Source organism: Schistocerca gregaria, chromosome 8, assembly GCF_023897955.1.
Source record: "Schistocerca gregaria isolate iqSchGreg1 chromosome 8, iqSchGreg1.2, whole genome shotgun sequence".
Classification (NCBI taxonomy): Eukaryota; Metazoa; Arthropoda; class Insecta; order Orthoptera; family Acrididae; genus Schistocerca; species Schistocerca gregaria.
In genome coordinates this window covers 280364706-280383851 of record NC_064927.1, presented here as the reverse complement: position 1 = coordinate 280383851, position 19146 = coordinate 280364706, and the positions used below count along the sequence as shown (strand labels likewise).

The following is a 19146-nucleotide window of genomic DNA, read 5'->3' as shown; positions in this document are numbered from 1 at the left end:
GGTATCCCCGAATTTCAGGAAATATCATAAAAACAACAAAAAGATGGGTAGGTGACATTAGGAAACTTGTTAGAGCAGCAATCAAAATGCAAAGCTAAAGACTGCACTGGACAGAAAGCTCGGGAGAGAGGGTGGGGGGTGAAGGGGGGGTTCCTTAGCAGTAGTTATTAAGGGGTCAAAGATGATGGTGGTGGTGGTGATGATAATGATGACGATCTAATGATATTACCTTTGGAACATATAGTAATAACTATAACAAAAGAAATTTGCTAACAATGAAGGAAAAGACAGATTGGTACCTACAGTAAAGAAGACATTTAAGTTGCAGACAGGCACCATTAAAAGACACTTACATAGCTTTCAGCCACAGCCTTCATCAGCAAAAGAAAAACACGCACTGCTCATACACACGAGCAAGCACACCTCATGCACACATGACTGTCATCTCCAGTATCTCAGGCCAGAAGCGTCTTTTAATTGTGCCTGTCCGCAATTTAATGTGTCTTCTTTATGGCAAGTAACAATGTGTTCTTTCCTACATTGTTGATGTTCTGCCTGGAGTTCCATCGTTTGATAAGCAATTTGCTGTAGCTTTGGGAACAGTATCTTACTACTGGTCAACAGCTGCCCCAATTATCAACCACTTAAATGCCTCGTGCATGATAGACCTTGTCACAAGGAGTTATTTGAATGCTTCAGTGATTCAGAGATCCATACCATAGGTGGATCACATCAGAAGGGTATGTGTGGAGGGGCCAGACTACAATATTGCCTTCTCAGCAATCAGAGGTGCAGTAGTCTAGGTGACTGCCTGATCTGGTCTTGTAAAATGAGCTAATATGGCCTGCAAATGGTTGAAAGCCAGGACAAACCACAGCTGTTGATTTTACTCAGGAAATGCAGCTCTACTGTATGGTATAATGATAGTATCCTCCTGAGTAAAATATTCTAGGAGTAAAACAGTCCTCCATTCACATCTCTGAGCAGGAATACTCAGGAGGGTTCTCTCATGAGAAAAATATCCTGATGCATCAAGGAAAAGTCAGTTTGGTTATGGAGGAAAGTATGGGGGATACAAATTTTAGAGGGAGACTGAGGCTTGATAATAGTAAACAGGTTTAAGTGAATGTAGCTTGCAATAATTACACAAAGATGAAGAGGCTTGCACAGGATAATCTAACATGGAGAGCTGCTTTAATTATTAATGAAGAGCTGGCTTCCCACGACGAAGGCTGATGCATTAAGTCGTGCAACTGAAATCTGAATACTAGGTGCTGAACAAGAGTCAAATTTTCACTTTTGTGATTTTAAGAAATTAACCAAAAGTTGTGCCCAGTGTGGAAAAGATTATGTTGTTGTTGTTGTTGTTGTTGTCTTCAGTCCTCAGACTGGTTTGATGCAGCTCTCCATGCTACTCTGTCCTGTGCAAGCTTCTTCATCTCCCAGTACCTACTGCAACCTACATCCTTCTGAATCTGCCTAGTGTATTCATCTCTTGGTCTCCCACTACGATTTTTACCCTTCACACTGCCCTCCAATGCTAAATTTGTGATCCCTTGATGCCTCAAAACATGTCCTACCAACTGATCCCTTCTTCTAGTCAAGTTGTGCCACAAACTTCTCTTCTACCCAATCCTATTCAATACCTCCTCATTAGTTACGTGATCTATCCACCTTATCTTCAGCATTCTTCTGTAGCACCACATTTCGAAAGCTTCTATTCTCTTCTTGTCCGAACTAGTTATCGTCCATGTTTCACTTCCATACATGGCTACACTCCATACAAATACTTTCAGAAATGACTTCCTGATACATAAATCTATATTTGATGTTAACAAATTTCTCTTCTTCAGAAACGCTTTCCTTGCCATTGCCAGTCTACATTTTATATCTTCTCTACTTCAACCATCATCAGTTATTTTACTTCCTAAATAGCAAAACTCCTTTACTACTTTAAGTGTCTCATTTCCAAATCTAATTCCCTCAGCATCACCCGATTTAATTTGACTACGTTCCATTATCCTTATTTTGCTTTTGTTGATGTTCATCTTACATCCTCCTTTCAAGACACTGTCCATTCCGTTCAACTGCTCTTCCAAGTCCTTTGCCGTGTCTGACAGAATTACAATGTCATCGGCGAACCTCAAAGTTTTTACTTCTTCTCCATGGATTTTAATACCTACTCCAAAATTTTCTTTTGTTTCCTTTACTGCTTGGTCAATATACAGATTGAATAACATCGGGGAGAGGCTACAACCCTGTCTCACTCCTTTCCCAACCACTGCTTCCCTTTCATGCCCCTCGACTCCTCGACTCTTATGACTGCCATCTGGTTTCTGTACAAATTGTAAATAGCCTTTCACTCCCTGTATTTTACAACTGCTAGCTTCAGAATTTGAAAGAGAGTATTCCAGTCAACATTGTCAAAAGCTTTCTCCAAGTCTACAAATGCTAGAAATGTAGGTTTGCCTTTTCTTAATCTTTCTTCTAAGATAAGTCGTAAGGTCAGTATTGCCTCACGTGTTCCTACATTTCTACGGAATCCAAACTGATCCTCCCCGAGGTCCGCATCTACCAGTTTTTCCATTCGTCTGTATAGAATTCGCGTTAGTATTTTGCAGCTGTGACTTATTAAACTGATAGTTCGGTAATTTTCACATCTGTCAGCACGTGCTTTCTTTGGGATTAGAATTATTATATTCTTCTTGAAGTCTGAGGGTATTTTGCCTGTCTCATACATCTTGCTCACCAGCTGGTAGAGTTTTGTCATGGCTGGCTCTCCCAAGGCCATCAGTAGTTCTAATAGAATGTTGTCTACTCCCGGGGCCTTGTTTCGACTCAGGTCTTTCAGTGCTCTGTCAAACTCTTCACGCAGTATCTTATCTCCCATTTTGTCTTCATCTACATCCTCTTCCATTTACATAATATTGTCCTCAAGTACATCGCCCTTGTATAAACCCTCTATATACTCCTTCCACCTTTCTGCCTTCCCTTCTTTGCTTAGAACTGGGTTGCCATTTGAGCTCTTGATATTCATACAAGTGGTTCTCTTCTCACCAAGGGTCTCTTTAATTTTCCTGTAGGCAGTATCTATCTTACCCCTAGTGAGATAAGCTTCTACATCCTTACATTTGTCCCCTAGCCATCCCTGCCTAACCATTTTGCACTTCCTGTTGATCTCATTTTTGAGATGTTAGTATTCCTTGGAATTATTATATACATAGTGAATTACTCTCTAAAGCATTCCAAGAAACAAATAGTTTATGAGAATAAAATGATATTACACATTTTTTGTAAGAGACTGAGTTTCTTTGTATTCAGAAATTATGGTTGCCTTGCAAAATAGCTGATGAAAAATTGTGATTTTGGCAGATTTTTGTAAGAGACTGAGTTTCTTTGTATTCAGAAATTATGGTTGCCTTGCAAAATAGCTGGTGAAAAATTGTGATTTTGGCAGAGACCAGTTCCGACAATTTCCTTACGTCAGAAATGATAAGTGAACTACCTTGAATCTCATTTAAATGTACTTGTCTCATCCTAAGCTGGTTCTGTAATGTATGAAATCAAATTCACTGGAAGCTCACAGCTACAATAACCTCATGATCAGAACATTATAAGAGATACTAGGATGATTTAAATAATTAATGGAAAATCTCATATAAAGATGTGAAACAATTACTAACAAAGAGATAGAGGGGCTGGCCAGTACTTACCTCAGCTCAGTACAGCCGATAGAGACACAGTGGTTACCAACACAATTTCTTTCTTTCTCGCCCTTCCTTCCGTGTTTTATTCCTTCTTATGATTACTATTCTAACTTTAGTTATTTAATTTCCCTACCCACCAGTTACCCACTATGTACCCTAATCCTATACCACATTATTTACATTCATTCCGGAAACATGCATTTACCGTAGCCAAACTGCAATCCCACATACTTTTCCTCCGTTCCTGCTTAACCTTTGGAATTACCCCTAAAGGACTTACCTTAAAAGTTCCCATCTCTGGGTGCAATTCCTCCTTCCACCAATCTCTCCTGGACTTCCAGAACCTTCAATCCTTAGCCCTTACCCAACTTGTCCTGAACCTCTACACTACTTCATGTAACCACCACTCCCAACAGCTCCTATCTCTCTTCAAAGTCCTCCACCTCTCAAACCCTTGCTTGGAGAACACACTCAGGAACATCATCCTAGAAGCCAGCCACAAACTTGAGTCCCATGCCACACACCACCTGAAAAAACTATCCACAGTGCTAGTGCAACACCTAAGAAGTGGGGTCCCTCTCCCTATCCCTCACAAACACCAACCACAACAGAACCGTCAACAAACCCCCCTCATAGCCAACAAACCTAGCCTAGCCACCCTACTCAATCTCCCCATCCCAGCACATACCCCACACAGACCAAATCTCAACTATAACCACAGTCAAATGCCACATATCACCAACTCCAATTCAGTTCTAAACCTCTCATCCAGATCCCTCTCTCCTCAAGAGACATCTGTTCTATCAAAAGGCTTAACCTTTAGCCCCACACCTAAATTCAACCACACTGCCCTGGTTAAAGATCTCCTCTCTTTCACCCGGAACCTCAACTGGAAATATCACTTCACTACCCAAACACAGCCCCCAAATACTAGACCCAGTGTTGAACCTTGTTTAGAACAGTTCCGACCGCCTTCTCAAAGGGATCCTCCTCCCCTCCCCCAAAACCATCCCTTGCAGACGTTTCAGGAATTCCTCACATCCAGTGTTGCCTCCCAGTCCTTCTTGAAGAACATTCCGACAACCCCCAACATCACCCCAGCTGAATCCCGTGCCATTAAACAGCTGAAAACAGACCGCTCTATTGTAATCCTTCCGGCGGATAAAGGCTCCACAACTGTGGTACTTGACCGTGTGGAGTATGTGGCAGAAGGACTGCGTCAACTCTCCGACACTTCAACCTACAAAGCTGTTACCCTGGATCCCATTCCCTCCATTCAGACTGAGCTGCAGAAAATCCTAAAAATCCAAGGTCCCTCACAAGGCCTCACAATGGCTTCCATAGACTTACTCACTCCACCTGAGCTGTGTCTCTATCGGCTGTACTGAGCTGAGGTAAGTACTGGCCAGCCCCTCTATCTCTTTGTTAGTAATACTAGGATGATTGTAACTTGACATTAGAGGAATACCTGACCTGGAGAGATGATGTTTCCTGTGCAGTACCATAATGATGCAAGTTCAAAAAGATTCAATTTTGTACAACAGAAGATTTTCAAGTGTTATTGCAATTCCAGGATAAGAAGAAATTGGATTTTATAATGGTATGAACATGTGGAATAAATTGATAACTTCAGATTTCAAACATAAGCTTTCTTTTTAATGCCAAGTGGAGAAGAATACAACTTTTCCATAACTAAGAACTCTCTTGCTGTGATAAAATAAAATGTTTCCCAAGATGTATGGTCAGCAACTAGAGAAACTCCTATGAATGGAGTTTTCACTTACATCAATGCATAGGGGAAAATACTGTAGCCTTACACAGATCTGACAAAAGTTTGTTTTAAGTTAATAAGAAAATTTTCTGCCTTCCTACATAGTTTCTTCTCGTCACAAAGAACAAAGCCTGAAGCTGAAAATTTTTGTTTTCTATGTTTGCTAGCAGGACAAGACTTCAACGGCAAGGATATACTGTACTTTCCCAGCCTGGATTTTTCTTGCTGCAGTGTAAAAGTATAATAAGCTGAACAGCTGGGAAACTGCTAGGACTCATTCAAGGGCACAAGAGAGGGAATAAAAAAAAAGTTCCAGCACATAACCTACTGTTTCTGAACAGTATCAAGGGAGTTACCAAGCTTTATGTCATGATGTAATGGATCACCATTAACACAATCACATGCCTCACACCATGATATGCTACAGTGAAGTTTCAGATTTAATGTTGGTTGCTGGTACATGCCCTGGCACTTACGAACTTTAGGTCTCAACATCTTTTCCCTTTCCAGCCAAATACTGTTGTTGAAAACTACTTCCACTACAAGTTAAATCAGCTATCTGTAAGTACATTAATGTGCCATGCTGGTGCAATAATACACTGTAAATCTGTCAGTTCTAGAGATGTACAAAACGAATGCACCGGCTTGCATAAAATGTCCTTTTCTTTAACATTATTATTGTAATTACTTATGTTTTTATTTCCTTACCTTAATGTAAGGGTGTCCTCTGTGGGATGTACCAAACTGGCGGGAGACACGTTCCTCCTTACGGTGACCATAGAATTCTGGCTTACGGAGAATAGCTACCCTCCTTCCCTCATAGGATAAAGCAAAGGCTGACATCCCATCAAGTCGTTCCTTGTCTTCTGTATGTACTGGTAGTACAATTACAACAGACTGGTTAATTCCAGCTTTCTCAGGCAGGCAGTTGAAGTGAATGGCCTAAGACATAACAGAAGTGGTAGGTTTTATATTTGGAACACAACTAAGTTATCATTCTGGCAGCATCAGCATACTTAATTTAAACATTTCAACCTGCATTCAACAATTTTTAAATCGCATAAACTGCGGTCAAGTGTTGTTTCTATATTGTCACTATTTATGAAACAAAAGACTATCAAAGATATCAAAGGCAATAAAAGTAGTGATTTTATTGCCAAGTTGTTTTGTTATCATTATCACTGTTTTCTTTTTTACACTGATAACTGAATGTCACAGAAGAAGACAGAACAGCAGAAAATGGCTGGATACATTCACTCTTTGTAGTTGCCTCATCTTTGTATCCTGTAATTTCTCTACATCAGGTCACGTTAGGGCAGGATACTAATCTTTTTCCTACCATCACAGCAATTTTTTTTATCCATCACAACCCAGTTTTGTTGAGCAGACACTCTTGTCTTTCCACAAGATATACCATTTATTTTTTGATTTTGTAATTTTGGTTTACATTAATGCTAATGTATTCTCATTATTCTGTTTGGTAATATGCTTTTCCAGTTATCATGGTATCAGATGCTTGACTTTTTTCTTTTGATGTACCTGAACACTACACAAGTCTGCAAAATTGAGAGTAATGGACAGATAATCAATGACACAATGAGCTCTTTATAGCTTTAATAACCTCTTGTTAAATGGAATCAGCTTATTTGTAAAATGCTCTAAAAGTAAATTCAGCATGTTTTGCCTTAACAGCTGTTTCATACTTAGTTGACAGAAAACTGAAATACTAAGCATATTTCCATTCTCTGCTGTCCTGCAAAACAAAAACTGGTATAGTTTTTACGCTATGGACCTAGTAAGCAATTTCTTCACTTGGTAAGCCTACTGCAATTTAAATGACTTAATTAGATCATCAGATAGGTCTTACAATTAATTACCTAGAACTTGAAGGATTAACCTAAAAATACTTTATGTGAAAATTAACACTTCATGTAGGAAGGACATGGTATGGGTTTAATAAATTCACTTTCCTGCAACATTTGAAACTAATCTGCAACTCATTTGATGGTTTTTTTAGACACAGAATTAAACAACAAAATAATTATGCAACAGAGAGCAAAAATAAATCAAAGAGATATTATTGTATCAAACATAATCATTGCATGAAGTAATCACTTGTGAGTGTAGCACTGCATTTCACTTAAGGCTGCACTTCAAAACTCCCCTCTTCAGTCTCAATGTTTCCTCTTGAATCAGGCATGTTGTCCAGACTCGGTAACAGCATCTTTTGCAAACGCTGTGTCATCAGAGGTAGGCTCTAGTGTCCATTGTGGCTTATTTGTGACAGGTGGTGGCTGGTGCATTTGTCAATACCACATTTAGAGTCTCCATGGATGAGCCTGTACCAGTGTAGGGGGCACTGAAAGCTAGTTTGAGTCTGTTGGTGGTGATGGTGGTTGGTGCTTCCACCATGTCAACCTTGAACATCTTCTCCTCCCCACTGATAACACAATAAGTTTCCCCATAAGGTGGCAGCAGTGGCTTGTGCACTGCCATACAAAATCATAATGACATCTTTGTAGCTTGTTCAAAACAAAAGGGCAACACATCTGCTTGTCTCTCAGAGCAACATGACACAGATGCCAGATTTGTGCATATAGCTTGGACATGAGGTCTGATGGTTCAATGTGGTTGTCTGCATTGCGCAGTTGTATTGGCTGACCACAAACAAGTTCCAAGGTTGTGGCTTTCAGATCATCTTTTAACAAAGTGCAGAGATCCAGGAGAATGATGGGCAATGTCTGTGTCTGCTTCTGTGATTCATGACACTGAGAAGTCTCTTTCAATTGTTGGTGCATTTGCTCAACTAAGCCACTTGCTGCCATGTAGTATGTTGTGGTTCTAATACACTTCATATTCAGTAGGAGCACTTTGAACAGACATGACTGGAATTGCCTCCCTTGGTCTTTTGTAACTCATGGTGGTACACCAAAATGGGTGCTCCATCCCCATAAGAACGTGGCCACTACAGTGATGGTAATGTTGACCATAGGGAACACCTCTGGCTAGCCTGTGAATCAATCATTGGCAGTAAGACATTAGGGATACCTTTCCAATGGTGGGAGTGGTCTGACAATATCCACATGCATATGCTCAAATCATTGGTTTGATGGAACAAACATGCCGCAGGAAGTGTCCTGACATGCTGGCTAACTTTGTTCTGTAGGCAGGCCACACGCTGGAGCACATATTTCTCACAATCTTCGTCCACGTTTGGGCACACAAAAGTTCACTTCACCATGTTGTAGTGCCCCATATTCTAGTGTGTGACAGGTCATGTACAGAGCAGATGCCTGCTGCTGAAAGTCAACAGTCACAAACTTTTGTGGTTTGATGGTTGCAACATCACAATACAGTAGCATGTTTGATGATGGTACTGTAACATGACAGAACTGTAGGCCTGACAGTTGTGTCAAAAAGTCTCACAGCTCACTGTCTGCTTGTTGCACTGAAGTGACAGCTTCGAAATCAACTGCACAGTGATCACATTGATCTGAGAGAGAGCATCTGCTGACATTTTCAGGTCTCCCTTGACATGGACTTTGTGAGTGATGGACTGCCTAATATAGTCTAGATGGTACAGTTGATGTTATGAAGCTCTCTCTGGCCGCTGGCATAAGGGCTGCTATCCCTCTAACATGTGGTGCAGCTTCTTAATGGAGGCATATGCAGTGTACAGTTCATGATCATACATGGACCAGTTCAACTGCAATGGTGATAACTTTTGACTGAGAAAGGCCATGAGCTGCCAGTGTTCACCTACTCGCTGCTACAAAGCAGTACCAATTAAAAAGGCAGACACACTTACCATTAGGGTGAGGGGTGCCTGTGGAACTGGGTGTGCTAACACAACAGTTTCTGCAGTTGCAGTCTTCACCATGGTAAATGCTAAATCAGCCTCATTATCCTATGACAGTTCGTCCTTTGGCCTCAGAATGCTATGCAGGAATTCATTCAGTGGTGCAGCAAGGCTGGCAGGGTTGTGTACTAAACAATGACAGTAATTGGTGACATCAAAAAAACATCATAGTTCTCTAACTACTCCCGTAGCGGTCATACACCTCGAGCATTAACAGTGTGTAGGATCTGAACCTCAGCAGCACTTACGGTGCACTTCAACATGTTAATATGCAGATTGTGTGCACAAAGATGAGAAAAAATCTGCTGTTCTGCATCACAGCTTGACATGGCCAAACAAACTGATATATACATAACAAAAACATAGATCACATGTAACCTCACCCTTGAGTTGTTGATCATTTGGGCAGCACTAAAAATTTCAAAAGGCATTCTAGTGAATTCAAATGTCCAAATGGTGTGCAGATGGCAATTTTTGCAACACTGTCTGGTGCCAACGATATCTGGTAAAACTCATGTAGTAACAGTGTGCTTACCATGGATGTTTAATTGAAATCTTGGATAAGTGGTATTGGATACCAGTCAGTGATGGTTCTGGCACTGAGCTGTCTGTAATCTTCACATTTTTTGCATTTTTCTTCTTGGGACCACACAGTGGAGATAACCAATTACTACTCAATGGATGGCAGATTCCCTATGTGAGGATGAACAAGAATTCCTGCTTCGCTACTTCAGTTTCTCTGGTGTGGTTCACATATAGTCTAACCTCAAGTGCTGCACAAGCACTAGTGTAGGTGTTTGGTATGTGATCTCTGAGAACTGCTTAAGGAGCTCTATGGATGGAGAGTCACTGTTTATCATCTGCACTGCAGTATCATCCACATGACATACCTGCCCTTTGCTTACCAAGTTGGTAGTGGTATCAAGGAGATGTCGATAACAGAGGTAAAGCAGTAGTCCATAAAATGATAAGTACAGAGTATGTTAAATCTGCTATGAAGAGTTGTCTCACAAATTTGAACCGCAAGTGTAAGTTTAATGTTAATGTGGCTTGACCATGTGTTAAGATCATAGAACCATTGGTGGCAAGAAGGCAGCAGTCATCACAGTTGCAGTACAGCACATGGGCAGATGGATAAATTGACACATCAACACCTGTGTCTACTAGGAACTGTATCTTTGTATTATGTTCTGTCACAAACAGTTGATGGCTGTCATCTGGAGAGCCAGTGACCATTATCACTCACATTCTGTTGAGTATCCCTTCTCACATGGTGGACTGCACTTCTGCATCTTGGAGCTGACCTGTCAGTGTCACCAGCAGACTCTTGCTGATCAAAGTGAATGGTTATGCTTTCCCAGTGGGTGGTGGTGACAGAATTGGCAACTGGTACTTTGAGCTTGTAAGGCAACAATTTGTGTGGTGAGCTTGGTGATCTGCACTTGTAATGCGCTGAGGGTTTTATCTGCCTGAGGCTATAGACAAACTGTGGTGATGCTCATGGACGGATACATCCCCACTATGTGATCCACGATTTGTGCGAGTTCATCGCATCAGCACACACTGTTAATATCATCTGTGCATCATATGGCAGGCATGGTAACCAAATATTGTGCAGGATTTCTTCATTAACAGCATTGCTCACTAACATATTTGGGGTGGTGCAGTAGCTGTGATGGAATGTGATCCCCAAACTCTTCAGTTCAGAGTGGCTCTTCCAATCTCTTCACTTCAGATTGAAAGAGGAATGTTACCATGGCATTCTTGCTAGCTGTGTAGTGCTCAGTGATGACACCAGAGTGTTTTGTACCTCCACAGCCATTTCTTCACTGAGTGTTGCAACAATGCAACTATAATTTGTCTCATCTGCAGTTCTTTCTAACTTTATGAATCATAGGACAGGATTCTGTTGCCAAAATAGTGGTGGTTTTACCAACACACAATTGATTGCTTCACCTATAGGCACATCTACAGTTGCTAGCATGTTTGACATCACAGAGTTACAGTAACAAGGCCACAAAAGATGCATAACATGGTTGATGCAAGTGTTCCTTTCTTGGAAAAATGCACAGTTCAACATGTCAGTGACCATCAAACATCACATTGCTGTCACCAATTATTGCAGGTTGAATAAATTCACTTTATTGCAAATGAGAAGCTGATCTGTAACTCAAACATATTTTGTAGTTAAGAAATTATATGATGCAGAATATAAACTAAATTTGCCATTGCACTTGCAAAAAATGTAACAACAGAAGGAGCTACCTAAATAAGAATAGTGACACATTTTGCAGGCATTAGCTATGTGTAGTAGTAGTAGTAGTAGTAGTAGTAGTAGTAGTAGTAGTGACCAATATTGATCCACACCCGAGACATGGGCATGCAGCCATGAGGCACACCATAGAAGTCATCAGACGCAACTAGAAGTTAGACAACTGTCAGAAGCCGCCACTCATGGGTGTGCACACAGCTTATCTGTGCACTCTACCAGCAACAGCTGTTAGAGATGGCCTTGGCCAGCTCTAACTCAGTTACATGTTTACTTCTGCATATGTGTTATTGGGTTATTGGACTGTTCTCGTGAGCCACTCTATGGCAAATGTACCTATTATAATAAGTTGTTTTCTAGACTTAATAATTTTTATTGTGTCAGTCATTGTGTGTGTTCTCTCTTCTGGGACTAGAAGACATTTGTGATGAGTAGGCTCATATCTTCATGTATTTTTTGTTGTGCAGTTGGTTTTCACATTTTGTGGTGATTGAAGTCTCTGATTCAAACACTGCTGCAGTAACAGAAGGATCTCATCATGATGATGCAACAAGCAGTGCTGGAATTGCTCTCCAAAAATTCATCTCTTGCTCCATTTCCACCACAGTTCCTGACAAGCAACAAGGCAGCAGAAGATTGGGAGGAGTATGAACACGACCTATGGCAGCATTTTAATGCATTCCATGTTACAGTTGTGGAGGTATCTCATGCTCTGTTTTTGTCATGGATTTCTCATATAAGGTGTTGTGGCAATTGGTCCTATTGCAGGAAGCTTCCTTGTTGTTATTTGTCACCTCATGTTTGTTGCTGTCTTCCTATTACTGCCTCTGCATGCATATCATGGCCACTAGAGCTGAATTTTACCAACACAAGAAACAGCCCCATCAGTCGTATTACACCTGGGCCTCAACCCTGAACAGCCTTAGTCACAATTGTCATTTTTTCACAGTCTAGTGAAAAGAGTAATACATGGACATCATGGTTCATGAAGTTATCATCTGCTCCACCTCAGACAAGGATGTTGAGCACTGGATACTCCAGTTAGAGGCCTCCTCCATTGAAAAGGTTTTGTCCATTGCCCAGTTGTATGAGGTCTCACATGCCGCTGGTCAGCACCTGGAAGCCTGTTATGATGTTACAGTGGCACATGGTGGCCCAGTTATGATCACTTCATCTGGGTAGGACAATGTCCTAGTGATGCAAGCTGGCTGATTCAGCAGTTCCCACACAGTGCTCATGAGTTCCAGCTGCTGCAGTTTCCCACCACAGAGCACATGGCTTGCAGTTGCTATGGGGCTGTGGTGAGTGGCTAGCATTTATGTGGCCTTGGAAAAACCCGAGTGCTTCGCAGGGTTTTATTTCTACAGAAAAATTGATAGAAACAGACCTAAGGGTGACACGAACGTGTGGGCTGGCACTTATGGACAGAAAAATATGTAAAACCAAATTATCTAGATGTGCCACAAAAATATATAATAGTTTTAAAGTTATTGTTGTCTTCAAAATTGTAAATTTATGAAAGTTCCAAAGCTAATATTTCGGTAATGCTTTGGCGATTAATATAAATATAGTGTCTACGGATGCAGCTAGTAGAGCTGAATCGAGCAATCATAGCTGATTTCATAGCATGTACCAATTTTGAATGAGAGGTCAGAATATGGGATTCACTGAAAGAAACTGTGTTTTTGGTAATAAATAAATTTAAAGAGACAAAACTAGTGGCAGCATTCTAAAATTGAAAGAGGTGGATGAGTAATTAAGTATGTATTTTTATTTGTTTATTTATGTTAAATATCAGAAATCTGGGAAAAGCAATGTCACGCGCCACAAGAACATTATTTGTGAAAAAATGGTGGCAGATACATAAAATTTTAGACTTTAATTGTTATTGGCTGTAAATTTTACATAATTTTCAATGTATCAGATATGCTTTTGTGTCTAGTTTTAGAATATTCATAATTCTTTTTGTCAAACATTGTTTTGATTTTGACAGTCATTTTGAGGGTGCATAGGGTGGCCATCTTTGATGATGGGGAGTTGGTTTTGAGCGACACTAAGAGCTGGACGTGCCGTGCATCAGGTGGTAGTAGTGGGTTGGTAGCCACTTTCGGGGACAAGTATGTAGCGATGTTCGAAAATGATCAAGTTGAGCACAATATAGTGGTTTAGGACAGCAGACAAGAGCGAATTTTGTGAATTGTGAATAGACTGTTGAGTGCCGTGATCGTGAAATATGAATTTTATAGTGAAGTGTTGCTGCATCAGTTATTAACGGCCGCCATTATGTAAGAGCCCCTCAGTCTGCATTTTAAGTGTATAGCGAATATACTGAAGAAAAATAAACTACTTGTTCAAATTATAAATCAACGTGAGTGACTCAATTTTTTAAATTTCACCACAAGATCTGCCTGCATTGTTTTGTTATATTTTATTTCAGCTTACGACAGGTGTGAGATGGCACCCAATGATGAAAAACATAGCCAAACATTGAGACCAGCCACATCTATGGGCCACTCAATTAAGCTAAGTGTAAAATAAACACACACACACACACACACACACACACACACACACACACACACACACACTCTCTCTCTCTGTGCCGTAGCAGGTGGGGGCTCAAGTCAAATTATTCAAACTTCAGCGTGTAGTGCCCAGTACTGTTGTAATGTGTGTTGCGTTGCTCCATATATGACAGATCAGAATGTCCCTATAGTTGGGCTGTCTACTGTATATGTTGGAAAAAGGCCACATTGCGGTAGTCTGCCACTCAGAATGCAGCATCAGAGATCACGGAAAGGATACGTAGGAAGTGTTGTCATTAGGGCCGATTACCAATCATGATTACAATAAGCTTTTTACATAGGCTTGGGGAAGTCACCTATAACTCAGTGACTTGGCCTATTACCTTTATTGCCATCCATGACAACAGTTTAGCAAATGTTGTTGGGCTTGATGCCTTTTAGGCCTTTGGCATTTCGGACATGGGCTCCATACAGATAGTATCTGCTGAGGTCCCCTATCACTCACTGGAATCTCTGTGCTCAAAATTTCTGCAGAACAGGTAGGATGCACCACAGACTTTTGAGCCCACATAACCTTGTAGCAGTCAGCTCATCCTAGATTTTTTCGTGCTAGAGACATTCCATTGGCCCTTCACTTCCAAGTCAAGGTGAAGCTGGACTGGTTCACTCTCCATTTCCTCTAGTGAATGTGCCACACCATGTGTCTTCATTAAGAAACACTCTGATGAATTAAGCATTTTTGGCCATTTTAAGGCGCCTGTGAATTCACAGTCCATGGTCAACACATTTCCTTTGCCACATCCTGATGGACTGTTCAGACACACACTAATGGATAAATTCTTCTCCAAAACTGGTCTCTCCAAACCATGTCACCAGTTACCCTGGATAAGGCATCCAAGCATATCATTGCCATTAACACACCATTTGGTCTTAATCAATACCAACAGCTGATGTTTGGAGTCACCGAACTATCAGTTTAATAAGTCACAGCTGCAAAATACTAACGCGAATTCTTTACAGACGAATGGAAAAACTGGTAGATGCGGACCTCGGGGAGGATCAGTTTGGATTCCGTAGAAATGTAGGAACACGTGAGGCAATACTGACCTTACAACTTATCTTAGAAGAAAGATTAAGAAAAGGCAAACCTACATTTCTAGCATTTGTAGACTTGGAGAAAGCTTTTGACAATGTTGACTGGAATACTCTCTTTCAAATTGTGAAGGTGGCAGGGGTAAAATACAGGGAGCGAAAGGCTATTTACAATTTGTACAGAAACCAGATGGCAGTCATAAGAGTCGAGGAGTCGAGGGGCATGAAAGGGAAGCAGTGGTTGGGAAAGGAGTGAGACAGGGTTGTTGCCTCTCCCCGATGTTATTCAATCTGTATATTGACCAAGCAGTAAAGGAAACAAAAGAAAAATTCGGAGTAGGTATTAAAATTCACGGAGAAGAAGTAAAAACTTTGAGGTTCGCCGATGACATTGTAATTCTGTCAGACACGGCAAAGGACTTGGAAGAGCAGTTGAACGGAATGGACAGTGTCTTGAAAGGAGGATATAAGATGAACATCAACAAAAGCAAAACAAGGATAATGGAATGTAGTCAAATTAAATTGGGTGATGCTGAGGGATTTAGATTAGGAAATGAGACACTTAAAGTAGGAAAGGAGTTTTGCTTTTGAGGAAGTAAAATAACTGATGATGGTTGAAGTAGAGAGGATATAAAATGTAGACTGGCAAAGGCAAGGAAAGCGTTTCTGAAGAAGAGAAATTTGTTAACATCGAATATAGATTTATGTATCAGGAAGTCATTTCTGAAAGTATTTGTATGGAGTGTAGCCATGTATGGAAGTGAAACATGGATGATAACTAGTTTGGACAAGAAGAGAATAGAAGCTTTCGAAATGTGGTATTACAGAAGAATGCTGAAGATAAGGTGGATAGATCATGTAACTAATGAGGAGGTATTGAATAGAATTGGGGAGAAGAGAAGTTTGTGACACAACTTGACTAGAAGAAGGGATCGGTTGGTAGGACATGTTTTGAGGCATCAAGGGATCACAAATTTAGCATTGGAGGGCAGTGTGAAGGGTAAAAATCGTAGAGGGAGACCAAGAGATGAATACACTAAGCAGATTCAGAAGGATGTAGGTTGCAGTAGGTACTGGAAGATGAAGAAGCTTGCACAGGATAGAGTTGCATGGAGAGCTGCATCAAACCAGTCTGAGGACTGAAGACAACAACAACAACAACAACAACAACACTACCAGGGCCACATCATCTCGAGGCAGGGTATCTGAACCATGGAGAGTCTTGTCACAGCCATTATTGACTTGCCATGTCTCTTTTGTCATTATGTGAACTGCAGGTTTTTTTTTTTTTTGTAAAATTGCCTATTACCATCAGTTCATTCCTGGGATGTCCACATTCGCACACCCACTGCATCTCTTTCCATGCAAAGGTGCTCCCTTTGTCTGGTCTCCAGGGTGTGACCAGGCCTTCACCATGCTGCCGGAATGCCTCTGGTCAGCACCACATTCCAACATGCCACTGGTTTTGGCTACAGATACCACAAAGCATAGTATAGGGGTGGTCCTCTCCCATTGGAATGCAGCAGCTATTTGTGTTTTCATCCAAAACTCTCAGTCCAGTGGAGGTACAGTACTCTTAGACTGAGAAAGAGGCTCTGGCTGTTGTGTATGCAGTCCCTAATTTCATGGTTTCTTGTATGGCACCAAATTCCAACTAATTATGCATTTTGTTATTTAGTCCATCTGCATGGGTCCCTGATAAGGTAGCCTACGAGTTGTTGCAGTGGGCCTTGTTACCCTCCAAATACAAATATGACATTCACATCTGCCCTATGGTTGGTTGGTTGGTTTGGGGGATTCAAGGGACCAGACTGCGGCAGTCATCGGTTCCTGCACTATGGTGTGCCCCACCAATGCATAAGCCTTATTCCACCAGCCTGTTGGCCTGGACCCCAACTTTGTTCGGGAAGAGATCATGTGTTTTCATGGATGTCTCTTCCTGCCAAGCAGTAGATGGTTTTCTGATTACTAGTGCCTGAGTTGCCAAGGCAAAATCGGCCAAGCCTGTTTTCAGGTAGGTAGTCCTCCTCATCAAACAGAGTTGGTTTTCTTGTCCTCCAGTCCAATTTCTAACTACTTTGTCTTGCAGCATCACCTCTCAGTCTTCGATGGGATCCCCCTCATATCCACGAATGATGCATCTCCCTAGGTGGTCAGTCCTGGAGTTTGCTGCTGGAGGTTTTACAGCTGTTACATGAGGGGCACAGAATGATGACCTAGTAGCCATGGCATCCATCAATAAAGCCCTGGAAATGCACTCATGTTGATTTCTTGGGTCCATTTCTGAATGTGTTCTGGCTAATTTTCATTGATGTGTTTTTGAATTTTCCACACATGGTCCAGAGCTCCTTGGCTATTCAAGCTGTCTCAAAATTTTTTTCCTGTGGAAGGTCTTGCAGTTACCCTTGTTTCTGGCAATGAACCCAAGTTCCTGTCTCAGGCATTTTGTGAGTTCTGTGTGTAGTCAGGCAATCACCATGTTTGTTTCCTCCAATTCAGTCATAATCTAACAGAGAAACAGAGTGCATGGTCCACTCATTTAAGACCCAGATGCAAAAATAACTGAAAGACTTCCACACTGAAGAGGTGTTAAATTTTTTCTAGTGACCTACCTGATGACTCCTATTGGTTCCCTTAGCTCAGAGGAGCTTCTCCATGAGTGCCAGTCTCTTTGGTATTTCCACATATTCTTTATGGTCAACAAGTTCTTTAAAAATGTTTTCTTTTATTTGTTAATCTAGTAGAATACTGATAGTAATTATTGGGCTTCCTCTGATCTCATTATGCTGTGATTTTCCTGCCTGATCATTGAATGATCCTGTTTATCCCAAAGTTTTCTTCTGTTTTTCATAGATAAATAAAGCTCTGATTCAACTACTTAATTTTCTGTTAATGTTCATTCACAGACATATTTCCTGTCAACTTCTTAATAGACATCCTTTTTCAGTGATTTCCCTACCTCTAATAGAACATAATTCCATTTACAAGGTCATAACATTAATAACTGATTAGGGGCAATCTTCATGCATTCAATAGATTTAAAAATATTAAGAAGAGACATATACAAAATAAAAGTTAACTTTTTTCAGACACTTTCAAATGTCTACTTTACCTGCAAAAATTGGTCTTCGCGCATGAAGCCTTCAAGGGGTGAAGCCCATCCTTCAGATAGAACCTGCAGCCACTGAAGATCTAGTGTTGTGATTTCCAAAGCAGGCAAATGCTCTGCTTCCTCTTTTGCTGCTGCTAGCCTATTCTCAGGTACAAACAGCTCATGGACCTCATCACTTGCTTTTAATGTTGGTGGAATTATACCCTTAAATGTTAACACATTATATCATTATGCCATTATGTACATATTTAACAAACAACTTAGTGTACTACTATGTTTAACTTACATGCTCCTGCAAAAATTCTACAACTTGCATTGTACTTTCTTCAACACTCGAGTTAACTGTCTTCACTACCAAGTCAGGATTTTCAGGTTTTTCATATGCCTGATCAACTCCTGTGAAACCTGCAACAGACAAACATCTTATGAAATACATAGTCTCACTCCCACACTCTGTATCAAATAGTTAATCTTTAAATGTCAACACATTGCAGTTAGCTGAAATACAGATAAAATGTCTAACCGGTTAGGTTATCTGGAATATTTTCTGGGAATATTAATTGATGCAGTTCACTTTTGCCTGATTCTTTAAATTTGTATTGTTGAGAGTACTGTATATCTTAAACTTAATGTTTTATTCACTTTCCTTTTACTTATTTATTGCTATCAAGAATTTTGTCTACTCTGCCTCATACCTTTTTTCTTTGTGTTAATGCATTTTTGCATATTTAGTCATGATTTTTGCACTTGCCTTTACACTAGAGTTATATTTATTGTAATTTTCTCTGTCAGTCATCCTAAAAGTCTGAAA

At 40.6% G+C, this 19146-nt stretch overlaps 1 protein-coding gene across 7 annotated transcripts in view; it reads right to left on the bottom strand.

Moving 5' to 3' along the window:
• The window catches only part of LOC126284242 (bifunctional 3'-phosphoadenosine 5'-phosphosulfate synthase), a 339327-nt gene that overhangs the window by 30128 nt on the left and 290053 nt on the right, over positions 1 to 19146 (bottom strand). For all 7 annotated transcript variants that reach the window (XM_049983031.1, XM_049983032.1, XM_049983034.1 and 4 more), the window contains 3 exons: positions 18622 to 18740; positions 18336 to 18539; positions 6187 to 6420 (listed from right to left, as the gene is read on the bottom strand). In XM_049983031.1, the coding sequence (XP_049838988.1) occupies positions 6187 to 6420; positions 18336 to 18539; positions 18622 to 18740 (557 nt within the window). The remainder of the gene's footprint in view (positions 1 to 6186; positions 6421 to 18335; positions 18540 to 18621; positions 18741 to 19146) is intronic.